The sequence below is a fragment of the Pteropus vampyrus genome, unplaced genomic scaffold (genome assembly GCF_000151845.1).
Source record: "Pteropus vampyrus isolate Shadow unplaced genomic scaffold, Pvam_2.0 Scaffold68, whole genome shotgun sequence".
Lineage (NCBI taxonomy): Eukaryota > Metazoa > Chordata > Mammalia > Chiroptera > Pteropodidae > Pteropus > Pteropus vampyrus.
In genome coordinates, this window is record NW_011888849.1 from 7,140,963 (window position 1) to 7,167,409 (window position 26,447).

General features: G+C 33.6%; 1 protein-coding gene across 1 annotated transcript in view; it reads left to right on the forward strand.

The window, feature by feature from the left end:
• Window positions 1–26,447, forward strand: part of PRKG1 (protein kinase, cGMP-dependent, type I) — a 1,084,330-nt gene that overhangs the window by 1,025,232 nt on the left and 32,651 nt on the right. Inside the window, exon 9 of the mRNA XM_011361647.1 lies at window positions 14,587–14,683. Within this exon, the coding sequence (XP_011359949.1) occupies window positions 14,587–14,683 (97 nt within the window). The remainder of the gene's footprint in view (window positions 1–14,586; window positions 14,684–26,447) is intronic.

The window sequence follows — 26,447 nt, forward strand, 5'->3', positions numbered from 1 at the left end:
TTTTCTTGACCATGTCTTAGCTTGCTCTTGTGTGTCCCTGTCTAGAGAATTGTGGACCCTAGTCAAAATCCATATAAAACAGACCAGGCTCTTCAGGTCAGCATCGCTGAGTGGAAATGAATCATTGACAATATTTGCTAGAACAGATAGCAAAGAAACAACTGGAATGAGCAGATTCAAAAGACTTATCATGCCAATTCCATCTCAAAAACATTAGCTTTTTTATGAGTATTTTCCACTGACATAAAACATCCCCATGTGATGTTAATTGTATTGTATATTAACAGCATACTAATAAATTCATGTAACATGATGAAATGTTGCAGAAATGCTTTGATAGAACCTAAAAAAAAGAAAATGAATCTTCTGTGTACTTTCTTCTGTTGTCATTTGTCAGTAAAACGATAACGAAGGAATTTTCTCTCTCTTCTTTTTAATTTATTTTATCTTCAAGCTCACCTCTGGGAATGTTCTCAAATAAACATTACTCAGTGGGGTAAAGACATAAATCTTGTAAGGCCTTTATCAAAGGAGTATTTATAATTACTTGCCAAAAGCAAGGAAGAAAAGATCTGAAATTTAGCTTTTCCCTACTAAAAGGCACACTTACAAATCTCTGGTCCAGAATGAGGCATCCACAGTTTCACCTGCATGTTCCTGAAGGAACCAATGCGATCCTTTGTGCCTCTGGAATTTGGCCAGGTCTTTGTACTGTTTCCCAATGAACCACCCTCAACGTGGCTTTAAGGAAGTGACTCACAACTAAGTGAGCCTCTGGGAAATGGGAGAGGGGTCTGTTTGCAGGACTGAGTCACTGAGTGGCTTCTCGGCAATTCTGATTTTGGCAAAAATTCATCCTGAGAGGACATCCTCAGACTTTCTGTGAATGCCTCTTGAGACTCTGTTTCAGGCATTTCCAGGCTCTGGATTACGATGATTGTTGTCTGACTCTGTATCTATTGCCTGACTGTGGCTAAGAGCATGGTGATGTATCATCTGTCTCTCACAAGCTCAGGGAATAGTTGAAGGTAAGGATCTTATGCTGAAGCAACATGACAACTTTGTGCTTTTCTTTCGTCCTTATGACAGCTCATAAATTCCATATCCCTAAGAGAGACACTTAGTAGAATTGTGAAAAGTATTAAACTTAAATTTCAAAAAGAGACCTTCATGAACCCCTTTTTAATAGGGTGTCTAGAATAGACTGTAGAAATCCCATGCTTCATTCATCATATATACCATTATTTTCAGTTTAATCCAATTATTTGATAGCACTTGATTATACATAAGATGGTTCAGAAATTAAAAGGTGAAATATAGCACAAATTGCATTAGACAGCAGCAATACAAAGAGTTAACAAGGTCTACTGGGAGCATCATAAATCATCAATAGATCATGTTGAATAAAGAAATTTAATATTAGGGAAAGGAACAGAACATCAACTTTACGGCATATTTTCATACATATTCCTAAATTAATGTTATCTTTATATAATAATATCCCATTTATCTCTAGTTTGCTTGCCCAGCAACACTGCTATCTAGATCTTAGCCAAAGGAAGGAAAAAAGATAACTTAGCACAGCTCGAAATCCATGGATGAGAAAATCAGGCAATTAGTAATAACAAGGAAAAATACTGGCACACAGTAAAAACTTCATGAAAGGTAATCATCATCTTTTTATTATTTTTATTGATTGCTTATAGTTTTGTTTTACATCCATTATCTCACTATTTACCATAACCGATAGAGTTGGTTTGGTTAACATGCCCATTAAGAATTTAAAGAAAACTAAGGCATGGAGAGATTTTGTAGCTTGTTCAAACTCATGCAGCCAGTGATTCATGGAACTGGGATTTTTCTGATGCCAACTGGCTCCCGAGATTACATTTTAATCACTTTGTATTATTGCCTCCTTAGATACTCACTGATTGCCTGAATATATTATAGGCACAATTCTAACAAATTTAGCTACCTGGCTTTATAGATTACAGAAAATGTATATATCTGTGTCAGAAATGGAAGGTAAGACAAGCTCCTTGACTCTATCAAGAGAATACTTAAAAACTGAGCAACTAATAACAAGTATTATTCTGTAGAAGTTTTATTGGGGTCATCTCAAATAGAGACAACAGCATAGTAATAGATTTTTTAAAATGATAACCTGGGGTCATCCTCTGAATGCTCTACTATGTTCAACAAATTATGCTTTAAATGGTTTAGAAAATAATTCATTCTAAAAATATTGATTCTCTAATTATTTTTTTTAATGCAGTGAGAGAAATCTATGTGATAATTAGACGGGATAAACTTCAATAATCTAGACAATGTGCTTCTTCATGGAACATCCCATTCCTTGAAGTTGTTAGATAATCAGAGTGTTACTTATTCAAGAAATAGTCACACTTACCGATATGTTTCAAAGATCTTGGATCAGAAAATATCCTGTTCAGCTTACTTTCCTTAAAACTTAAACTAATGGTTGAAGAGTTTTTTTCTTGTCAGCAGATTCTTAACCCACGGTTATGTTAGGTAAGTCTCATTTGTTATGTCACCTAAGAAAAGTCTATCTAAACAAACTCTAGCAATACTCTAAACTATTGTATTTAAGAATAGACAGACAGTAATAGAATTCTACTTCCTGTATGTAAACATTGTCTAGACGAACATAAGCCCTACAATTGTAATGCTAGCTGCCTGAAACCTAAAACTGCAGTACAGTGTAATTCTTATTGCTGTTCATTTTTAAAAAACATCTTAGCTTTCCAATTAACCAGAAACACTCTAGAAATTAACACTCAAGTTTATGAAACTATTTCAAATCTTTTCTCTTACAAAAAACATATTTGAGTCTTTTCCCAGCTTCATGCATAGGCTGTAACACAATTAAGAAATTAAAAAAGTTAACTTTGTGCACGCCAAATCACTCAGTTGCATCAGAATCATCCTGTAGCCCATGTTGGTGCTTCGATTCTCCAGACTTTGGCAAGAAAGGCCTGTAGGAATCTTGTTTCTGAAATAATTATCAATATAACAGTGGATGCATAGGCACAAGAATGTCAATGTATCTGCTTTTTAAAAGACAAAACTCCACAGATTGGCTGGCTGGCTGGCTTTCTTTCTTTCTTTCTTTCTTTCTTTCTTTCTTTCTTTCTTTCTTTCTTTCTTTCTTTCTTTCTTTCTTTCTTTCTTTTTCTTTCTATCTATCTATCATCTATCTATAATTTATTTCCTATTAGGTTTCTTAAGTGGCATCTTAGTGTAAATAGTACCGAAGTATAATTTCATTACTATTGAAATATCCTTTGTAGTTTAGTAAAAATAGAGTAATCACTGCTAAAAATAGCCATATCTCCTCAATTTTATATTGTTTACCTCATATGTTATATATTTTATATATTTACTTTGAAGTTTATGTTCTATCCATTTTTACTATGCCTGGTCAAATGACACAAGTACTACAGAAATAATACTTTGCGACTCCTTCAGCTTCTCACTCAAAAGGAGAGCCCACCCCTCTCTGCAGCCCACCCTCTGAGTTCCCCAATGTCCTTCTAGTTTACTGGACATCTCCTCATAGGTGCTGAGACACAGTACAAGTTTCTAAGACTCTTACATTCAGTTCACCAATGTCCTGTCCTGAAGGGGCAAAAGAAGGGTTTTCTATCTTTTATATGCAGTTCTGTGATGTCTGCAGAGTTACGACAGGATAAATCAGACTGAGAATCCAATCAGATACTGTCTGTTCTCTGAAAACATTAAGCGGCATCCAAAGACCAGATTGTTAAGCCTGGCTAAGCGTGTCAACAACTCAAGGTGATGTTCTCCTTATAAGTAGAGCTTGTTTTGTTGTCAAAGGCCTTATGAAACCAAATTAAATCCATCAAGACTTTGTGAATTTGGTGGTGGTTAATTCCTGAGAGAAAATTTAATAACATGGATGAGAAAAGGGAGGTCACAAAAAGAGAATTGAGAACAGGATGTAACCAAAAGCTTAACTCTACCCCTGGAAAATCTGTGAGGACAAGGAAACCAAATATGGAAAAAATATTCTTCAGCTGTTAAGAATATGTGATATAAAGAATAACCATAATAGGTCTGAATGCCCCTCCCAATTTCCTTCATTTCACTCTATTATTTACTAATTATAAAAAAAAAGAAGAAAATGATTTAGTGTTACTTAATAAGATACACACAAGTGTAGAGCCAGTTTTATAAAGTGATAAAAAGAATCAAATGCATCATTTTTATGTTATGTACACAGAAAAGAGTACTTTTACTATTGGAAGAATTCACCTAATATTCTAACAGAATTCCTCAGCTATGCAATCTATTAGTGAACTGTCCTCTAAAACCACTGTTAAAAGCACAGAAGAATTACCAATGTGTGCTAACCCAAAAGTGATGGTCAGTTTAAGTGTTTTAATAGTATTTATTTAAACCAATGTCAAGCTACAGTGAAATCTGATTACAAATTAATTCTAAATTTGTACAGCAAGTGAGGCATGTACTACGGAAAACAATTGTGATAATTCTGTACACTTGTAGAAAAGAAGCAGCAGTGTGAAGATACTGAGTTGTTCCCTCATCGCCATTATTTTGCCACTCCTGTGCTTTGTGTAAAAATGTATGGGAAGCCACCAGTTTCAAATATTGTAGCCATCAGCGCAAATCCTAACCAATGTATTGTATTGTGACTCTTTTGAATTACTGTTCACAAATCTTAGCAGTATGAAATTGAGTAATGCCTTTGTAAATTTTTCTGATCTTGAGAGAAACGCATTCTAAGGTAAAAAGTATGCAGAAGGCCATATTTTAATACAGTTCATTTTGCATTTGTTGATTTCTATAAATGTATACTGTGTTAAAAACTATAGAATTTCTGTCTCAGCCAGATAATTAAGGTTCACATCATCAGTGATAAATCATGTTAATATAATGTATCCTTGAAATGATGTGATAAAAATGGCACTTTAACTTTCTGGTTTTCCTCCCCAAAAACCCATAACCCCAGTTAAATCTTGAGAAAAACATTAGATACACCCCAATTGGGGACATTCTATAAAAGACCGAACCAGTAAAGGTCATTATAAACAAGGAAAGTTTGAGAAAGGATCTCAGTCAAAGGGAATCTAAAGAGAAGTGACAACTAAATGTAACATAACATACTGAATATGATACTGGAACAACAACCAAAGAAAAGGACATTAGGTAAAAACTAAGGAGATCTGAATAAAATATGGACATCAGTTTTAAAAAGAACAAACAGAACCCAAACTCCTATAGATTGCTTGATTATTGTGTTGGCTGTAAGATAGAACAATGCCAAATTTTGCATGCAGATGGCAATGACTTGATAATAAATATGTGGTATTTTTTTCTGAGACTAGTTTATTTGATAAATGTACCATTGCTATTACTAAACAACTTGACATGGCAAAATGTTTGCTTTATTTTCTTTTCTGCTTAATATTTTGCCTATTAAAATATATAGGCTTTCCTTATATATCCCTAATATTAGATAGTATTCCGAAAGATTATTTGAGAACAATTGTTTGGAACTTGGGCCAAATTTCCCTGAGATACTTGTAAGCTATATAATAGGTGTCTGTCACTAATAGTTCTTTAAAAGTTATGTATGATCATTGACGTTGGTAATTACTGCTGTATAGACTTAACCCTATGAATCTTATTTTAAAATACTGATACCTGGTCCCATATCCCAAGGTTTTATTGTCTTTTTAAAATTCATCCCATAATCCTGATGTGAATCTTAGGTGATAGAAAAATCTTCTGGCCTATTACAGTCTGCGCATTTACAGTACTATTTTTGACATCAAGACATATCTTCCTCAACTGCTATCTTGACCACTGAATCGGGGTCTCCTACCTATTTTATTTGCATGCCAAAAGCTCAGATCTGGACCCCTTGAATGAAAGCCTCTGGTAGTATTTCTTGAAATAAGAGTTTCAAGAGTTAGGATTTAAAGGGAAGGATGGGGAAGAGGACCACAAAGTAGGAAAAAAAGAAGCTGTGAGTGCTGGGGCTTTCTGCAAAGTGCATATCTCTCAAGACACTTGGACTCCCCAAATAATCAAGTTGCAAGCAAGATTCATAGACATGTCTAGTGCAAACCTTTCATTTTTCAGAAAATCGAATGTCTTGCTCAGGTTGGTCCTGAGCCAGCACCCTGATCATTTCCTTTATTACATTTCTAGAGACCTGTGAGGGGTGACTTGTAGTCTTCTCATTTTCTTCTTGCCACACACTGCATTTTACTGTCTTTTTATTCTTTGGCCCACTGTGATCATGACCACATCCCCAAGCTTCCTATCCCTGAAGTTCATGCAGAATCATTCAGAAAAAATGGGGGGGGGCATAAAAATGGGGATACACAGCAAAGTGTGAGACCAGAAACAAAAATTGACCCCTTGTGTTCATTTGAGTCCTGCCTCATCCTTCTGTTCCCAGTTTAATTTTCTAACTGATCCCTTCGAGTTAAGATTACAAATAGACTATCTTTAAGGTTTAATTAAGATTAAACTTTCCCTTACTTCTTTCAGTATTTGAACCCCCATATAAAAAAAGTGGCCTACGAAAAGGCAAAGATTTCTTAGTCTTTGTGTAGAAAAGAGATTTTTATATTTGAAGGGAAAACTTGGGCTGTCTTTGTCCATCTCGTCTTTAAAAATGTAGTCTATGGCAGACATTGTCCTCATGGAAGTTGAAAGAGAGCTCTACTGTAATGGATATTTTCTCTGTGGCATGATGCAATGGATGAGGAAGAGGGATGCTTCCCACAGGCCTGAGGGGCTGGAGCAGTGAAGGCAGAAGGAGGGGTCATTTTCACCTCTTTTTTCCCCTTCGACCTCACTCCCCTGGCCCTGGGAAGCTACATTGTGCCAGTCGGGACCACCCTGGTCTACAATCATAAGCAAAAGACTCAGGTTGAGATGCTGAGATGTAGGGGAGGGAAAAGGAGTAAACTACTTCTCACTGAAATGAGAAAGAACTTCTTCAGATTACTAGCCTCTGATGTCTATCCATTTACATGAAGGAAGTATCTACTCTGGCATAAATATGGTTGGGTACTGCATACTTTTTTGTTTGAATGCATATATGCAAGGATCTATATTCTCTGAAGTAAAAATAATGATTGCTGAATAACTTAATAAATGAACTTTCTGTCATGGCCCAGTGATTCTGTTAAAGTAACAAATACTAGTAGGCAAAACAATCTTTGATTCCCTTCCTGACAGTTTTATTTTCATGGTAATATATATTTAGTTAGGCCTTATTTCAGAAAAAATAAAATACATCTCTGTGTGGAAACTATTTAAAAACTGAATAACTGAAAAGACATATTGAATAATACATTTCAAGATAACGGTGAGTAGCATATGCTCACTCATCTTTCACAAATGCTGATTTGATGTTTAAATTTTTAAAAAAATTCTCTTGTGAGGATCAATGTACTTTTGGAGGGGGGAGCAGCACAGAATTGTGAGCCTTTTTAAAAATTAAATTTATTGGTGTCACATTGTTTAATAAGACTATAAGTTTCAAGTGTACAGTTCTATAATACATCATCTATATATTGCAATGTGTGCTCACCACCCAAAGTCTAGTCTCCCTCTGTTATAATCTATTTGTCCCCCTTTACCTTCTTCATCCTTCTTCCATTCCCCTTCTCCTCTGACAATTTTCATACTGTTGTCTCTGTCTATAAGTTCATTTTTTTTTATTCATTTGTTGCTTTCTTTATGATATCCCACACATGAGAGTAAAATTATATGATTCTTGTCCTTTTCTATCTGACTTATTTAGCTTAGCTAGGTACTCTCAAGATCTACCATGTTGTCGCAAATGGCAGTATTTCATCCTGTCTTGTGGCTGAGTGGTATTCCATTGTATATGTGTACTTTTATTTGGGGTTCTTTTATTTAACTGGAGCACACACATGCAAATGCCACAACATAGGCAAGAAGGTATTAGTGCTTATTTACAGCAGTCACATTCTTGACTGAAGTGTGTAATAAAATAGCTTATTTTTAAATATATTTTATAACTTTTACATTTCTCTTTGTTTTTCAAATATTAGAATATAATGAAAACTGCAAAGAATTAGATACTATAGAATTAGATAGTAAAAAGTATTATAGACCACAAGTCAAAAGCACTAGACCCTTCTGCCTGAGTCTCTATGACTCTAAGTCACTTACCATCCATGAACTTAGTTCTTTTATTTTTAAAAATGTAAATGTTGGATTAAATGAGCTTCCAATAGTGTTGATCCAGAATGTGAACTATATTAGTATCTTAGTACTTCAAGATAAAAGCACCTATAAAGTTTTGCGATCTCTACTTCTTGTTTAAAAGGAAATTGAATTTTTTTTTGAATAAATGTGAATATGCTTCAATTTGAAACATGTCCAACATATCTCCTTGTTTTAATTACTAAAACCAATCACTTATTAGCAACTGGTATACTCAGTTGCAAAATAGAAGTAAAAATTTTTGTTATCCTAACCTCATAGAGAATCAGGGAGGATAAATTAAATGAGAGAAATTTTAAGTCTTTGAAAGAAAGGTGCTTTCTAAATGCAGAATATTTGCATTACTATCATTCTTATTATGCAGCAGATATGAGAAATGCAATTTTTCTGTGTATTTCCGTTGGCTATATCTCCTCAAGGGAATGGATTTGAAAAAATAGGTAGAACTATTTCATGACTAGACTACTCAAAAAAAGTCTGTGTTTCTGAAAACCACAATTTTGAAAATAGAGGGTGCAAACTGATGTTATCTCAAATTCCCTGAAGAAGAGATTATATTTTCTGAAGAAAATTGACATAATAAAATATTTTATATTCATTAAGTTACTTTCAAACTTTTTTATTTCTTTGAGTTTTTACCTCTACTGCTAAAAGAATAGTGACTATACTAGTGACTTTAGCTACATGCTTTGCAAATTAATTAGAAATCATCTCTTTTTGTTTAGATTTTTAGAAATAGGTTTACTTATGTTTAAAGAGATTGTTTTAGACCTTATAGCAATAGGGATTTTTGTAAAAGCATGATTCTTTCAACAGGAAATAATTCCTATATAAACCTTAAATTATAAAACTCTATTTTCCAATGAAGTCGAAAGATCTGCTTTAAAGTTTAATTATCAATGAGACTTTTTAAAAAGCAATTAAATAAATAACAGATGATTGATGACTTGATTTGAGATTTAAGAAGGACTGTACATTTTTATCTTAGTGACTAAGTTTATTTACATTTGAGAATTGAGGTAATAGGACATGTACTTACTATTTTCATATACACAAAGTTAAAGTAGCACACTGAGGCAATGGTGCCTGTAGCTTAAGTGTGAATCACATCTGTGCTAAATACGCAAATCTGTATTATTGGTCCAATTCCCAATTTTACTTTCTATATAATTACTTTTCTGGATGAATTTTTATTTACTTTACCAGACCTACAAATTACTCAGTGCATCAAGCTTTATTAAATCAGAAACTATTATTACATAAAATTCTGTGTACCAAATTGTTTATTCAGTAGATGGTCAGCATTATGTCTCGCATGTATCATAGACCAAGTATATATATTTTGTGTTTAAGGCTCATTTTCTAAAAGTTCTTACCTACTTTTTAACTATTACTGTAGATGTTTATAGATTGCAGTGTTCTTTCAAATAAAAAGTGAAAGATTTCTTATACAAACATTTAAGTAAACTAGGATTCTGACTTAAACTATCTACAAAATTTATTCTATTTAGTGTATGTTTGTCGATACTTTTACAAAGGTCTAAACGTTGAAGAAATCAGGACTCAAGTACAAAGTCATTGAAAAGAGCCAGGACCACAAGTCATGAGCTTTTGTCTGTATGCTGTAACACATTCTTGTATTGTTTTTAAGTCCAGAGTAGGCATTAATTGTCTGCTTGAATCTCATCTTATCTATTATAGCTATGGAATAAGAAACTTAGTCATAGGTGAGAGTCCATGTGTGTTTACTGAAACAATTTATTTTTGTAAATTTCCCCAAGAGCTGATAAAACTGAACTCAGCAAGTCATAAAAATACACCTCAGAGCCGATGAGCACAAGCAAAGCCATGGTAACTGACTTGCATGTGGATTAGGAGATGCTAATAATTTATTTGGTTTTCCTTAGTGTGGGCTTCTAAAACTAATTTGGATTGTAGATGAGCTGGGCTAAAGCAAATAGGACCACATTAACCTTTTATTCCACTGGCTCTTAATTAGTAGCTTTTGTAACCTACCTGGAACTACTGTTATGATCCTCTGGGTCCTTAACCCTTACTTTAAAAATGCACATAATATTGTCCGCTTTGTAAAATAGGGCTGAGTGACTTCTGCTATTATAATTTCAGGGTGAAGATAAATTTTAAGCCTCATACTTTATACTGGGTTGAATCATTGTATTTGATTTTTACTATATAGGCAGAGATGTTCACTTCTTAATTTTAATGGTCAGTCATAAGGTTTAGAACCCAATTCTGTTATTTAGAAATGATGACAGAATTGATTCATGGATGCATGGTAACAATAGGAAAACAATTGTGGGAAATAATAAAGGAAACTGGTAACATTGGAAGAGATAGGAAAATGAAAACTAATGCTATTGACTATTTCCTAAAAAGCGAATATGATATTGTACAGATATGTAGTTTTAGAGAAAGGTTGAGATTATTCCAGTGCTGTTTTTCTGTTACTAGACTATGTATATATGGCTTGGTCTCATCACCTTACACCTGCAGTTTTACATTGCTTTTGGAATCTCCTTTGGCGTACAGGCAGAAATAAAAAAGAGGAGGCTAATATCTAGACAAGTTTGTTCCTTTTCAGCAGTTCTTAAAAGAAAAGTTCAGTAATTCACTATTTAAAGAGTACCTTGTATAGATTAGCAATTGTCTCTGGATTCTAATCAACATAGCCCCAAGAAAATCTTATTGTCAGGCATGTTTGAGAAACAATATGTTGTCTGTGTTTCCTTTACCTGACAGACTTATTCTCTTGTTGTATAGTTTCTTTTCTATTGTTACCTATTTTAGGATTTGTTTGTCCCTGATGTTATACACAGAAAGGATATGTCAATATTTATACTTTTCTGAGAAGAGGATCCATAGCTTTCACCTCATGCTAAATAGACAAACAAACAGGCTTTTTAAAGAATCAGTATCTTAAACTAAATTAAGGACTGTTAGAAACTATATTTTATGTTCCCTGATAGATTTTAAGTAACCAAAATCAAGAACTGTGTCTTCCTGAAGTATTTTTTTAGACTTGGCAATGGACCCTTTCATAAACACTGTTGCACAGACAGATTTTAGAATTGCATGAAACTGGGCCGAATTCCCTGGACCTGGTACCTAGCAGTAGTAAGTTTGGAACTTGGGTTCTACATTTATCTCCTTTAGCCAAAGAAGTTTTCTTAATAAGGCAATGGCCACTAACTTAACCAATTTATTTAGTCTCCTTTCCCACTCAAGCTTTTTATCAACTCTAAAGAAAGTAGAACATAATTGATGAATTGAAATTATCTACAAATAATTTCTGAGTTAAAAGAAAGAATGAAAATTTCCCTCCAAGTTCTGAGCAAAAGTGGTTAGATACCTGAAGAAGCTAAATCATCCACAGTTTAGCTTTTTTACAAAGGTCCCTTCATTTTATGTCTATGTTTTAAAAAGTTATTAATTCAAAAAGTATATATGTATAGAGATTTTGTGATGATGATATGACTATTGTTCCTAAAGAGTAATTTAAATGAGAAAAATATATAAATATAAAATATTGACCTTTTGTTGTTGTTGTTGTTGGAAAAAGAACTGGTTTGGCAGTATTCCTATATTATTTGACTTCCCCAAGAATCAGGACCTGAAACAAATAGGAACACAATGGAAGATGAAGAGCACGATTGTCTCAAAACCCCTTCGAATTGTATCTAACCGATCACTAGAAAAAATCACCTGACTCTATAGAATTTTAAAAATTTACATAGTAAAAAAAAAAAATCACATAGTAATACTAACAAAGTAATTAGCAAAGATTAGCAAAGTATGAATATAATGTCACCAATCTCTCTTCATTAAAACACATGAAATATTTAACTAATTGGTGCTTCTAATGTATGGGACAGTATATAATAAGTGAATTTTAATGGCTACATAGAAAATGTTTATTTAACATGAGATTTAATATGACTTCTCATTAGTTAAAATACCATCAGTAATCAGATAGTGAATATAAACAAAAAAAGTAGAGAGGATTTGCTGTAAAAATGGGAATACGAAGTAACTGCCTTATATCTTTTGCATTGTATATCTGTCTTTTAGCAATGTTGCTGTTTGTTTGTTTGTTTGTTTGTTTGTTTACAGCTGTGTTAGCCATTGTAGAACTATTGTTCATTCCTATGAGTCTAGAACCAGACAAGTTATAAGAGCCCCAACACTCTTGGCCTGGATGCACCACCCCTTAGACTAACTGGGCAGCTGCTGTTTTCCCTGGACCATTTTAATCCATCTCAAAATTCTTCTCTGGTTTTTGGAACTTCCTGAGGCTTTCAGAGGGGTTAGAATTATGGTTCTCAACCCTTACTGGGAATTATAATCAACTGGGGAGCTTTAAAAAAAATACAGGCATCTGGGTAGCACTTCCAGAGATTTCTGATTCACTATGTCTGTGGGGGGCCCCAAATTAAGTGGTTTCTAAAAGATGCTCAGGTCATTCTGATATGCAACAAAAATCTGAATATCATTTGATTAATATTTCCGGCCTAATTTCAAAGAGCCCAAATATAAGAATTTTGGGGTATCCTCAAAAGCTATAAGTAATAATATTATACTTTAAATACAGAAAATAGTATGAAAGTAGTCTGAAAGAGCTTACCTTCTTCATATCTGAGATTCTAAATCCAGCAAATACATAGGATGTTATTCAAAAACAATTTCATTAAGAATTTGATTATCTAGACTACCAAGAAATACTTGACCACATCCAAACTGTCAGGAGTTCTAATCCCAAGAGATGTCCTTTTTAAGCACCTATTGGAGTGAATGCTGCCACTGGCCCTTTAAATTGGATGGAGTTTTAATTTTCCAAAAGTAGTGATGCAGTTGGAATGCTAGAAATGCCCATTTGCTGCCTATTTTCCATTCTCGTAAACCATCTCTTGAATTACTATGTTGATCTCTTGATTGTGCAGTTAACAAGAGAAGTCTACAAATACCATTAGGATTGACCAGTAGCCTTGTTTATAGAGGTTTATTAGAGGGAGTTGATTTCATATAATTAACTAGTAATGAAAAACAGTGTTGTTTTTACCCTCACATGAGTCTGACTTGTGACTGACTTGTTAAAAACTAGAACTATGGCTGTAAAGTGGAGAATATTGAAAGCTCACCTAGAAAGCTGTTTCACATTTCTCCCAAGTTTGAGGTCTAAATTTGTGTTCGATTACAACAGAATAGATAAAATGTTATACCACTTACTGCTGTGGATGATTCTATCCACAAATTGACATAAATAAGCTGTGTTAGTATCATCATCTCAAGTGTGTTCATCATGTCTATCTATAGCATAATACTGAATCAGGTACTGCCTGGCTGAAGGTCATGGGTTACACATAGCTATTCAAATACTTTATTTTTGAGACAGCTGAATTACTCCCTGACCTGACTTTAGTAAGTGGGAGGATCATCTTCATCTTTATGCCTTCCTGCCCTTTCTAAAAATAGTAGGGCCTTTAACAAGGAGATATTTTAAGTAGCTCATATTCACTTGTCTCATCAAGAGAAGCTTATTTTGGCCACTTGCATGTGTCAGATTTGCATGTGCGCATAGTTAGACTTTTGGAGCATAGTCCATGCTTTTCCGCACCACTCATATAAGAAACTTGCAAATATAAAGACACTGGGATTACTAGCTGAGAGTCAGTGTGTAAACGTAAATGAAGAGAAGACGCTTTTTAGGAATGTAAATATGCTTCCGAAATCATCCATTTCTGACACTTGCGCATCAGTCCTCAGCTTTTCGGATCTGTTTTTATAAAACCTGGCCTTTATTTCACTCCAGAGACCTCAAAGATTTTGCTGCTTTTAACAAATATTTATAGGAGCCACTGCCAGCCTGTGGATAAGGGAAACTAATGAGAAACTGCCATCCAAAATCTGAACAGCAAAAACAAAACCAAGCAAAACAAAAAAATCCAAAACAAAACCAAGAAAGAACTCAAACAATCCACGTTCACAAGAAGACGCGTAGAAAAATACCAAGATGTAACTTTGATTTGATAACTGGATTTATCAGTCACATGACTGGCAGGCAGTGGGTACTTTGTATTTTTCTCTTTTGAAAAACAAGTGCGAATCTATGTTATTCTGCACTACTGGGACCAAAAAGAAATTATGAGTGTGAGAAAACACAGACTCTAAAAGCAAGATGGAATTTAAGCAGGTAAACCCTGTTCCACAGTCATGTCATTCCGCTACAGTTGTACGTGGTACTCGTGTTTGCACCTCTAAGAAATTTCCATTTTTTCGCATCAAAAAATCCAGATATGAAGCTGAAGCTGCTTTCTTCGCCAACCTGAAGCTGTCTGATTTCAACATCATTGACACCCTCGGAGTTGGAGGTTTCGGACGAGTAGAACTGGTAGGTGATTGTTAATGCTTTTGAAAGCCTCTGTCTTCCTTCCTTGTTTTCTCCCTATAATAAGATTTCTCTCTTCTCTCTCATCTTTAATTACTATTGCTTCTAAATTCGTGCCAAATAATTTCCTATCAGCACATTAGAGTTTGCATGGTTAAAGTGGACTATGTTATGTACTCTATAAACTAAAAATAAATACCAATTTACTTCTTAGAAAACTTATATTAAAGAAAAGGTAAACACATTTACTTAATGAAGAGTCATAAAGCACTTTTTACTCAACCGATTTTCTATGATCTTTATTTACTTCCATAGTTCTGAGCAGTGTTCAATAACTTAATGATGCACCATATCTACAATTACAATCATTAAAATGTAAACATAAATATATGTAAAAGGAAAGATATGTATACACACATATATATTATATATACATATACACATATAATATATATATTATAAATGGTGTTATAGTAGTAATTCTATGATTCTGGAATTGAACACATTGCACGAATGTGGTATAAAGCAAATGAAAGCATGTTTTATTGTGACTTTGAAATAGAAATTTAAAAATTGACATATTGGGACAAAATTTTGAAAATATATCCTGATGACTGAGTTGCTGCATTCCAACATTTTGTGGATATAACTCTGTTTGAGAGCACAGATTAGCTTCTATCCCTCTGCTGAAAATGGAGGAGTCCCTGATATCAGACACCAGTACAGTATGTTAGGAACTCCCCAAGACTGTATACAGTGAAGTAAACAGTTACCGTTGCCATCAGGGGACCAGAGAAACCCCCTTCCATAAAAGTAGTTTGATCCAGTGCTATTTTTGATATTTGCCCATTTGGGCTACAACTGGGATTTCTGACTTTAATAGGCAGAAAGATGTTATTTACTCAAATATTAGATAGGTTTAAGAGCCATAATGTGTTTCACTAAATTTGCATTATATGTCCCTTAACACTGGTTGGAGATACTTTAATAATACTACTTTTGACTTCTAACTTTATAGAATGCCTCTGTGGATCCAAGCATTTTTAGTTATAGGATTAAAAATCAAGTAAAGGCCTAGAAAAACCTCTTGCTTTACTGAATCCTGCCAATTAATGTAGTCTTCAATTTACTTTGCAAGAGCTTTAATCTTACGATGAAATATAACCATTCATAGAGCTAGCAAAGATTTATTAACAGTGTTGTACATGAACAGCTTAGCATTGGGGTGTGTTAAAAAAGGACATAGGGTAGAGCTCCTTGACATGAGGGTTTATTGTCTGGTGCATTTACATAGTTATATGTATCTAAAATCCTCTCTGAATGAAACAATAGAAAGGACACAATTCTCTAGATTGATTTTGTGACTGTTTTAATTTCTTAAATATTTTTTAAGCAATAAAATCTCTGATTTATTTAACCAAAAAAATCAACATTACAACTTTGTGGACTTCTAAAGTTCTGAGAACTTCAAGTTGTGCACCTTTAAGTTACTAGTGAGATATTTTATGAAATACAATATTGGAATTTACTTAGGATTTTTGAAATGTTGAAAATTGCTCACAGTCATTGAGACCACTTCAAGATGAATAATTAAATGCTAAGCTGATGGTAGAAAATTCCCTCAAAAATGTGTGAGGAGGCACAAGCAACTAATGACAAAATTAGGGAAGGTTCAGTATGGGCATTGAAAAGTAATACGGTTTAAAACAGAGAGTGTGTGTGTGTGTGTGCGTGTGTGTGCATGCATGTTTGTGTCTGAATATCTACATATATACGCATAATCTCCATCCCTGGAGAGGTAGTCAAAGGTAATTCAGGCTAATTTTCTTCTCATGGACATTATATTTTACTCTTTTATGTAAATATTTATAGACTAATGGAAACTATAATCTCAGGAATTAATTTAGGATGGAGCTATAGCCCAGTTTGCAAAAACTTGAGATACATGGATGAATGATAAATCCATAATGAGTTATTAGATACAATCAGTACATTAGGAGAAGAGGCACGTGTTCTTAACCTCTGAAGTGATGTTATTTTGTGTAATCTTGCATTTCTCGAAACTCACTGTGGTATATTCAGAATACCCAGATTGTCTTCATTTATTCAACATAGACTAGCCAGTTAACTGATTACTATTACCCTTGAATCCAATGGTCCCCATTCTTACCACTTACTAACTGCCTGATAATATTAATTACTGAGTGTGTTCATTAATTACTGTGATTGTTCATTTTTTATGTGAATTCAGTGATGCCACAATTGGGAATTTGGCCTCAACACTTACACAGTAATTACACATGTTATTGGCATAGCATATAGTGAATCGCAATGCAGATGGTGGGGACTACACAGAAAGCAGTAGCGTGTACCTTTAGAGCAATACTCACACTATTCATAGTTAGGAGGAGTATCTAGGCAGAGGTCAGTTCTGTTGTGATTACAGAATTTTTCTCTGCACTCTCCTCTGAGAATGACACATGCAAGATAATTTTATCATTATTATAGAGTGCTATTTTTAAGCAATAACAACCTTCACATGGACTCATTTTACATATGTATACACAGTACTAAGCACGTTAATACCAAGAATGTAAAACTGATACCTGGAACCTAAAATCCTTAGTTCAGCAGTAATGTTGATCAGGTAAATGATATTGTAAAAAAAGTACCACAGGTTACACTTTAGTTTTATAGTTTTAAATTTTAAAAAATTTCCCAGGTATAGATTATAAGATTATAAACTCTTGAATTGCATATGAAGAATTTGAATTTTTGAACCCCATTTTCTGTTAGAACTAAGTTAGTGTAGTTTTATCATTGTTTGACATAAATACATTCACGTTATTTTGTATAATGGTATAGCCTTCAAAGACTGCTTAGCATTTCTTAATTTTTATCATTTATGTCAGTTTAGATGAATTTAGATGCAGGAGTATTGCAGGAGTATTTTTTCATGCAGGAGTATTGCTACATAGTTTATTGCCAACTTTTGGAGAACGTAATTTTGGTACAAGTATATTTTTTCAATGATGAGACCAGAAGCTTAAAGTAAAGGTATTATATGAAAGGGAACTTTGCTCTTAAGCTATTCAGTCTATTTCATAAATACTTTTAGCATAACTGATTTTAACTAGTTTAATATCAGACGCATCCTGTTCAAAACCATTAATTTTGGAAGTCATTTGCACTGCTACTTTCCTTTCTGTTTTCTGGCATATATATCATATTTTCTGCCAATGGTTTTTTTTTTTTTTATTGTTGTTTTGAAGAATGGACTTTCTAATTCATTCCTTGCTACCTATTTACAGTATATGTTTCAGAAGGCTACATTTCCTTTATAAGAACACTTGCAACAAAAAAACTCAGCTCTCTTTTTATATATGATTTACTAATTAAAGCTCTACCCACTGCCATAAGATACCTAGATAAGCCTCTTAATTTGTAAAATAAGGAGATTGATTTTACAAATCACAAGTGAAAATTGGTCCCATTGCTTTATGGTCACATTCCTAATTTACTTTTGCTCTTATCAGAGAGGAGCTTGCTTTTCAGAACAGATTTGCACAAGTCAAACTTCTTTTTAATCTGGCAGTCCTATGTGGTAGTTACTTTAAATGTTAGATATTAAATCTATTCAGAAGTTCACTACCTCCTACACCAGAACAGAATACTTGGATAAAATATAGGAACAAAGATACGGAAGACACAACTATTATCTACTTGGATTATGTCCTTTCTATATCATTTATTACATATTTATGTAGTGTGCTCTCTGCTGTGATATATAAAATTTAATAGAAAATAAAAAATGGACTCACTGTCTACTGAGAGGGACAATTATGTAAACTAATAAGTAAATTCATAAAGTCTGAGTAGCACATGCTCGGTGCACTGAGGAGCAAGACTTCTTAGAGGAGGTGGCATTTCTAAGACTGAGGGAGATTAAATCATTGATATAAATAACCTGAAACATTATGGTACACTTATAAGATGAAACTACAGGGTACTTTATTAATAATGTTTAATAATAAATTTATATTACATCCTAACTAAAATAATAAAGCCTTTCATATGAACCCTGCTTTATAATCTTCAAGTTGCTTTCGTATCCAGTATATAATTTTGCCTTATAGCTATTTTGGGAGAAGAACATAGGGCATGATCCACATTTTACAGGAAAGAAGTCAAGAATAACATATATAAGTGACTGTAGACCACGAAGTCATTGAAAGAGCCATTGTTATTGCCCAGAACTACTGATGTTTTAATTAGACATTTTTTCTATCATCTAGATTCTAAAAAGATTTACATTCTTATCACCACCAGCCACCACCATGAAATCAAACGAACGTTACTTCATTGTCACATGTATACTTTTGTTTAAAAAAATCTTTTAGAATTCAAGACTCTGTATTAGATAAAAACATAAACCTTGAATAGATGCTATGATTATCAGCTGTTTACATTTGCTTCTGTCAATCCTTCAGAGGCTTTCTCTTCTCTGAATCTTTTGCTATTCATATTAGTCGTAAAATGTCTATGGAGAAAAAAAAAAATCAGTGTAATGTGGTAGCTAAAAGCTAGGCCTCTGGAATTAGACTTTCCAGATTCAGATCTTATTAGCTGTGTATGCTTAGTCATTTACTTAAACCATTTGAGCCTCAGTTTCCTCCTGTCTAAAATGAGGATGACGATGGGATATGTGTCTCACAAGGCTGCAAAGATTAAATGAGTTATAGTTCCAAAATATTACCTCACATATCACAGGTCAATAAGTATTGTCAATGTTGTTATAATAATTATTAAAATATGCGAACAATAGCTATCTTTATCATTTCCACCTATCCTCAGAGAAAAGGAAGGAAATGGAATACTTGTTCTCTTTTTTTCTCCCATTGGTAGGCCAAACCCTTAGAATACAAGTATGTCTATAATATAAGAAGTGATCTAAGGTCTTCAAATGACCTTCAGTAATCGCTTGTATTAAATTCTCCCCAAACCACTGAAACTGCTTACTTTCTGAACTGTCGTGAGTGGAGATGGGAAACAATTTTCAATTTTCCTCACACTGAACCTCGTGTACCTGAAATACTCTGCTCTTATTTATCCATTTCTCTTTCAAATTGGAAACCCACACCTCTTAACCTCTCAACAGAAAATCACTTTTGGTACAAACTACTGAATTATATCCAGTTTCTCCAGTCTTCTTAAACCTCTCATATCTAATGGGCCGCAATCCCACAACCAGATTGCCCAAAAGTGGGCAACAGGCAAGTTGCAGAACCATGCCACACTCAGTTACAGGGTCTGTGTGCTATAGATACAGGTATCCATTCCACTCTCATAGAATTTTTGCCAGCTTCCTGGGCACTGTCCATCACATGCAAGCAGGCCCGGAGGGCTCTGCAAACCAACTGGGGAAAAAAAAAAAAAAAGAGAGAGAGAGAGAGAGACTAAGGGACGATTAAGCAAGATATTAGGTGATAAACCCATTGCTCAGTCAATAGGGTTTAGTTTCATGATTATGAAAGGCGAACTGCTTAACTCCAAAGGGAAACCCCGTGTAAGATGAAAACATTTCAAGAGCTTCTTACTGCCAGGCTACTTGCCAGTGAAATAGAATAGCTCTGGGATCACTGGGCAGCATTGCCATTTGTGCCCAAAGCGATTTATGTTGCAGAGGGTGCCCAGGGAAACCCTGCTGCCCTAATGCCTTGTGTCCTCTGTAACCAAAGTGAGGAAGGACTCGACACTGGTTGAAAACTCAAAATTTGCCTCATTTTGACAGCCTTTTCTCTAGGTTTACTCTACTTGATTTATTGTTAAATATCCTATCCTCATGTTTATTTTCAAAAGAATTAACACTGACACGAATTATTAACTGTGATGAATAATAATGATTTCTAAAAAATCATTATTCAGATAGCTAATGAACATCCATCTCAATAAACACTAATTAAGCATAATAGATGTAGTCACAATATAAAAGAAGTCCTAAAATATATAACCACATGACAGTTTCTAAGCAGAAATCACAGGTAGTAAGGTCTATTTCTACTTCGATGTATGCTAATAAAGTAACATGTACATTAACTGATCTTGTTACAGTAGAATATACTTTCTTTTGTACATTGATAGTAACAATTTAGACTATACAATGACAATGAAAACTAGTCACTTTCTTACACATCTTACTATTGAAATAAATATTTTTCATTAAAAGTGTTAGAAATCAATGTCTTATGGTAAAATAAAATGTTAACAATTCCTCCTTCAAACCTGCATATTATTCTAGAAAAATCAATGTTAATTAGAAGTCACTAGACATGTCTTTCCAAGGCTTACAATAATTGGTGATAAAACAGTTCATCCAAAAGTTAACATTTGGTCATACTCTTCTTTTTATCTTCTGTGACATGAATTTGGTTGTTTTACCCAAGTAAATTTTGAGGCACATCACGTTCAGCAACAATTTATTTAAAAATTCTCGAAATATGTTTTGTGGGATATAGAAACATCAGATATGATTTCTTCCCTCAAGGAATGTCTGCCTTTTCCTGAGAAGATAGAATTAACATGCATGAAAAACAGCAAATGAAATCCATTAGTATTACATTACATTCTAAATTATGCAGATGGATTCTCAGTATTTCAGAAAGAGAAAGAGTATTTATTGCTGATGAGTAGAGACATAGGATTCATACTAGGGCTTAGAGAATAGGTTAGGTTAGGATTTAAGTAAACAGATAGGGAAAGACCATTCCAGGAAAAGGTTACAACACAGAAGGACACATGTTTTCACAGGACACTGAAGCCAGTGGCCTGACTAGAGTAGAAGTTGTGTAAGGAAGCAGTGAGAAATATCATTAGATAGCCAACTGATAAAGTATAACTGTATTATATATTATTACATATTATATATGTTAGATTATATATATTAAAAGAGATTAGACTTTAAGGTATTAGACATTTGGGAGCATTAGGTCAAATGATAAAAGCGTATAAACAGACTCATCTCTCAACTTCCGTCCATGAAATAAAAGAATATAAGGTGACAAGACAGGCTATTTTTAGGTGGTACTGCTCCCAGAGATAAACATCATAATTTCTCTTCTGAATAGGGTAGTTTACTTTGTGCCAAGATGTATTTCACGTCCCTGAAAATTTTATGCAAACAGTTTCAAAGAGAGATCCCTTCCATGAGAAGAAAAACAGTTCCCATGTGTATGTTAGTAATGTTGAAAATAGCCAGGTCCTTTTAAATAAAATGAAATGGTTTATTGCTTTCTGAGAATAAATATAGATAAGATCATTTTGTATGTTTCAGTGTAGCTCATTCAATGTATACATTGAATTTATTGATAATTTATATTCTGTCCGTCATATTAATATTTCTTATTGTTGTTGGCATACACCACGTAGTATTAGATTGAACATTGAGCTTTGAGATAAGAGATTTTGTAGGCAGAGAGATGACTTGGTTCTTAGTTCTGTTTCTAGTCAGCTGCCTTGCAAATTCACAGTAACAGTAAGGAGATGATCAATACCCAAAAAGCAACAAATAAGCTAAATCAATGGGAATCATTGTATGGTCATGGCTAAAATCTTGTATTCCACGTCTACATGAACAAAGCAGTCAAAATGTTTAATGTGACTGTTTTTCAAAGATCAAGTTACTATAAGCAAAGACCAGTAAATATGTGTTGAACTGACTTAACTACATTTAAAGTACATTTATATTTCTACAAAATTGTGTGAAACTTTTGAAATATAAAAACAGTAGAGGGAGAAGTTTTGTTTTTTTTAGTAACAAAAGGCGAAGTTTGAAGATAGCATATATTAAGCATATATTAAGACATTAAGATCTGATTATAAGCCATTTGGTTGAAATACTTTCAGTATATAATAGTTAAAAAAATATTTGCTTATGCCTTACATCTTAAATGTATGACTAGAATGTAAAATCTTTCATAAGTTAATCTAATTATATCTCAGAGAGCTGAATTTTGCAACATGTCATTGTTTCATTCAACTCATTTTAAACCTCTGCAGCATCAATTAATGGAAAAAATTGAAGTGTCAGTGTAAGATACTCAACTCCATCTATGGGAAGTTTTAGATTATAAGTGTGCTTTAAGTATTACAATATGTGAAATATTAAATTATGTGAAATATTAAAGTGATTAATTTAGAAACATGTAACAAGTTTTAAAACTGTTGCATGTAGTATTTTTTTACATGAGTAAAATTACGCATAGAAATCAAATCTTGAGTGGGGGAAATATTTGATTATTTGATGAAGGAAAATAATTTAAAGTGTATTATAGCTAATAAAATTTAAATATCAATTTTAATAATCACTATATTTAATAATAATTTACATATCATAAATTGTAAAATGAAATAGGATTTATTTAACACACATACTATAGGGAAGAAAAATAATATGTTTATTTGCACATTTTAGTAATCAATCTTGAATTAATGTAGGTAGCCTTTTGAGTCAAAATGACTCATTCACAGTTCCTTATTAAGGGAAATCATAGATATTTTTCAATTTGCAAGTGATTTCTACAAAACAGCCCGACTCTGTTCATACTGTAATTACAGGTAGAAAAGTATGAATTTCTTTTTCTGACCTTCCTCCAAACTGAATGCTAAATATCTTTTGAAGAAATTAAAAGAAAATGATCTCCTCTATGAAAATAGCTTTACTTGTCTTTTGACTAATTTGAATTTAATAATATAGGTATTTCTTGATACGTCTTGTCTCTAGCTGTAGAACTGAATTTTAAGTCTGAAGGCAAGTTCCAGAGCAAATGGAATGATCGACATTTTTGATGAGGAATTGAAGTGAAGGAAAGCAAGACTGGAAAGGAAAGGATAGAAAGAAAAGAAAGAATATTTATAGATAAATAAATTAAAATAAGATACTTTTCTGTGCTCTTTTGTTCTGGGAAAAACAACAACAACAACAACAAACAACAACAACAACAACAACAGTGTACCCAGCCATATATATAACTTAGTGGTTATTTAGGAAATTAGATGTCTTTACCATAAAGTTGTACAACAGTGCCGTGCCTCTATGCCTCATGGCTGAAAAGTTTCCAACTCTTATGTCCCTGATAAACTTATAATTTGTCCTTTGTATTCTCTGTGCCATTTGACATGTGTAAAACAGGCTGTGACAAGCTCCCTGTGCTCTCCTCTGTTGTATATCCTGTGGAACAAAACAGATACTGTGGTTCATTCTTAAGTTTTTTAGATATTGACTAAGGAAGATAAAACATTGGATGTTATCATTTAATACAGAGAGAAAGATGAGGAATAAAATTGTGGATAACTAGTGAGAAAAGAGATTTTAAGAACAGAAAGAAAATAGGAGTTTTTCTAAGATTATACTTATGTTTGCCTAAAATTTACAGTATTATTACACACAGAAAAGTAATTCTCATATAAGAATTAGCAATTTTTTTTTTTGTTTGGAAATGTTGGAGAATACAATCTGAGACTAGTTTGCATAACAGAAGCTTTCTGTGCACTTTAAAAAGTTCACTTTCTTTCATGAATATAGTAAGTTGGCTCCTTCTGACTATGCAGGCATATTAGTTTGTTATATCCAAAGAATTAATTAAGTCAGAATAATAATGTTTCTTTTTCTTTTTCTGTAAAAGTAAAACTTCCTTAAATTCAGATTTTTCCCTTTCATGCCTAATTACAGGCACTTTTGGAAAGAAGAAAAAGACCAGATACTACATGCTTGTCATTGTAGCTTCTCTGACTTGTCTCCTGTTAAACTCAAATATACAGTGTGGAGTTTACGTGCCTATTCTGTTGTAGCTTTGCCAGTGATAAATTGTCATGGTTTATTTCATTCTTTCTTTGATTCACTTAGTCAACAAATATTTCATGAGCATTTATTCTCTGTCAGACACAATAAACAAAATAATAGCCAATCTCAGGTTGCTTGCAGACTAGTGAGAGGACTGACATTAAATGAGTAATCAAGAAAATACTTAGTGTATTAGCTTGAGATGAGAACTATAGAGAACATTAAAAAAGGGAAGGGAGAAGTGGATGGTTCCTCTTTTATGTAAACTGGTGTGAGGAGAGACTCTCTGATTAAGAAACATTTGAGCAAAGAACTTAGGGAACTGAGAGGGTGAATCCTGGGGATATCTGTGAGAGAATATTCAGGCAGAAGAATAGCACATGCAAATAGCCTGATGCAAGAGCTTACTTAGTGTACTCAAGAAGCGTCAAGGTGGCCATTGTGACCCCAACAGAATGAGTAAAGGGGAACTGAGGCTCATGGGTAGCAGGGGTCCGTCCAGATGGTATAGGATCTTGTAGGCCTTTGTAACAGCTTTGTCTTTACCATGAGTGAGATGGCAAGCCACTTGAGGGTTTTGAGCAGAGAAGTAGCATGTTTGATATCTCGCTTTGTTTGAAAGACAAGAGATCATCAGTGAATGTTCATTCAGTGGAACTTTCTCATTAAAGGTCACAGTAACTCTGTACAGTAGCTGATGTTACACTCAGCAAGAACTGGGGCTCAGAGCAGTTAAGCAACTGGCCCAAGAGAGTGAGAGAGACCTTAACTGAAGTCAAGATTCAAGTCCAGACCTGTGACCCTAAATGCTGAGTTCTTTCTTCTCACCTGTGCATAATAATTATGTGTATTATCACTGAAGGGAATATTTTTACATTAGCTGAGTGAACTATACAAGTCTTTAGTCATTTAACTAAGACTCTAAAGAAGGAATAAGATTTTGTTTCTTCTCCTTTGAATTTTAGAGTAACACAGCTCATTTTTCATTCCATCTTTCTTATCATTCCAAATTTCTTTTAGAAGCAGTTTTCACATTTTATGTTTTATTATGAACTTCACTGAATTCATTTGTATCACACTAATCTTTCATTTTAAAGAGTTTCATGCTAATCTTTCATTTTAAAGAGTGCCTTTGGCTTAAGGCATTTTCAAATGATCTATTTTTCCCTCTAACCTGTCATACAGATTCACTAATGCTGGCAGCAAACTGAGGCTCATTTATTTGAAGTGTCCTCATATTCTTTTCTAAGGAACTTACCACTTTAATGTCTTCTCAGACTGAGTTTAATCTGTACACGTGTGTATGAATAAGACACTTAAGAACTTTGCCATCTCTGCAGATGAAGCATAAACAATTCACAACTAAAGAGGGGACAGCAATACTTCAGCTGAAAAGCAGAAAGCTTGTCTTGTTATTTCCTCAGGGCTTTAATTAGTTCTAAATAACGTGGGCTGTGTGATATTATTTGAGGATTCTGTTGCTGGAAAGCACTAGACAATAACTCTTTAATATTTCTATTTAGAGATTAGCTCTATTATTTCTTTTTTTTCCATACAAATTACCATGTTGAAATTTTTGGTAAAACAGTGAACATAGACCAATATCCTAATTGAGGAATCTAGAACCACTGGGAGCCACATAGGGCTGGGACAGATGCGTGGAAGCCTTGGGGACATCAAGGTGCAGCTTAGGTCTTTCAAATTAATATACCTAAGGAGTAAGAGTTGAGGTCTGAAAGAATTGAAGCCATCGTGCATATTTGAGAAGGAAAAAAGTTTTCATTCAAAATTTCTTAGAAACAATCTTATTACATTATTTTCTTTTTAACTGGAGGGAAGAGAAAGACTGGGAGGTAAGAAGAGAATAAATAACTACATACTTTTGCAGTCTTAACAGAGACAATGGTCTGTCAGAATTTTATAACTTTA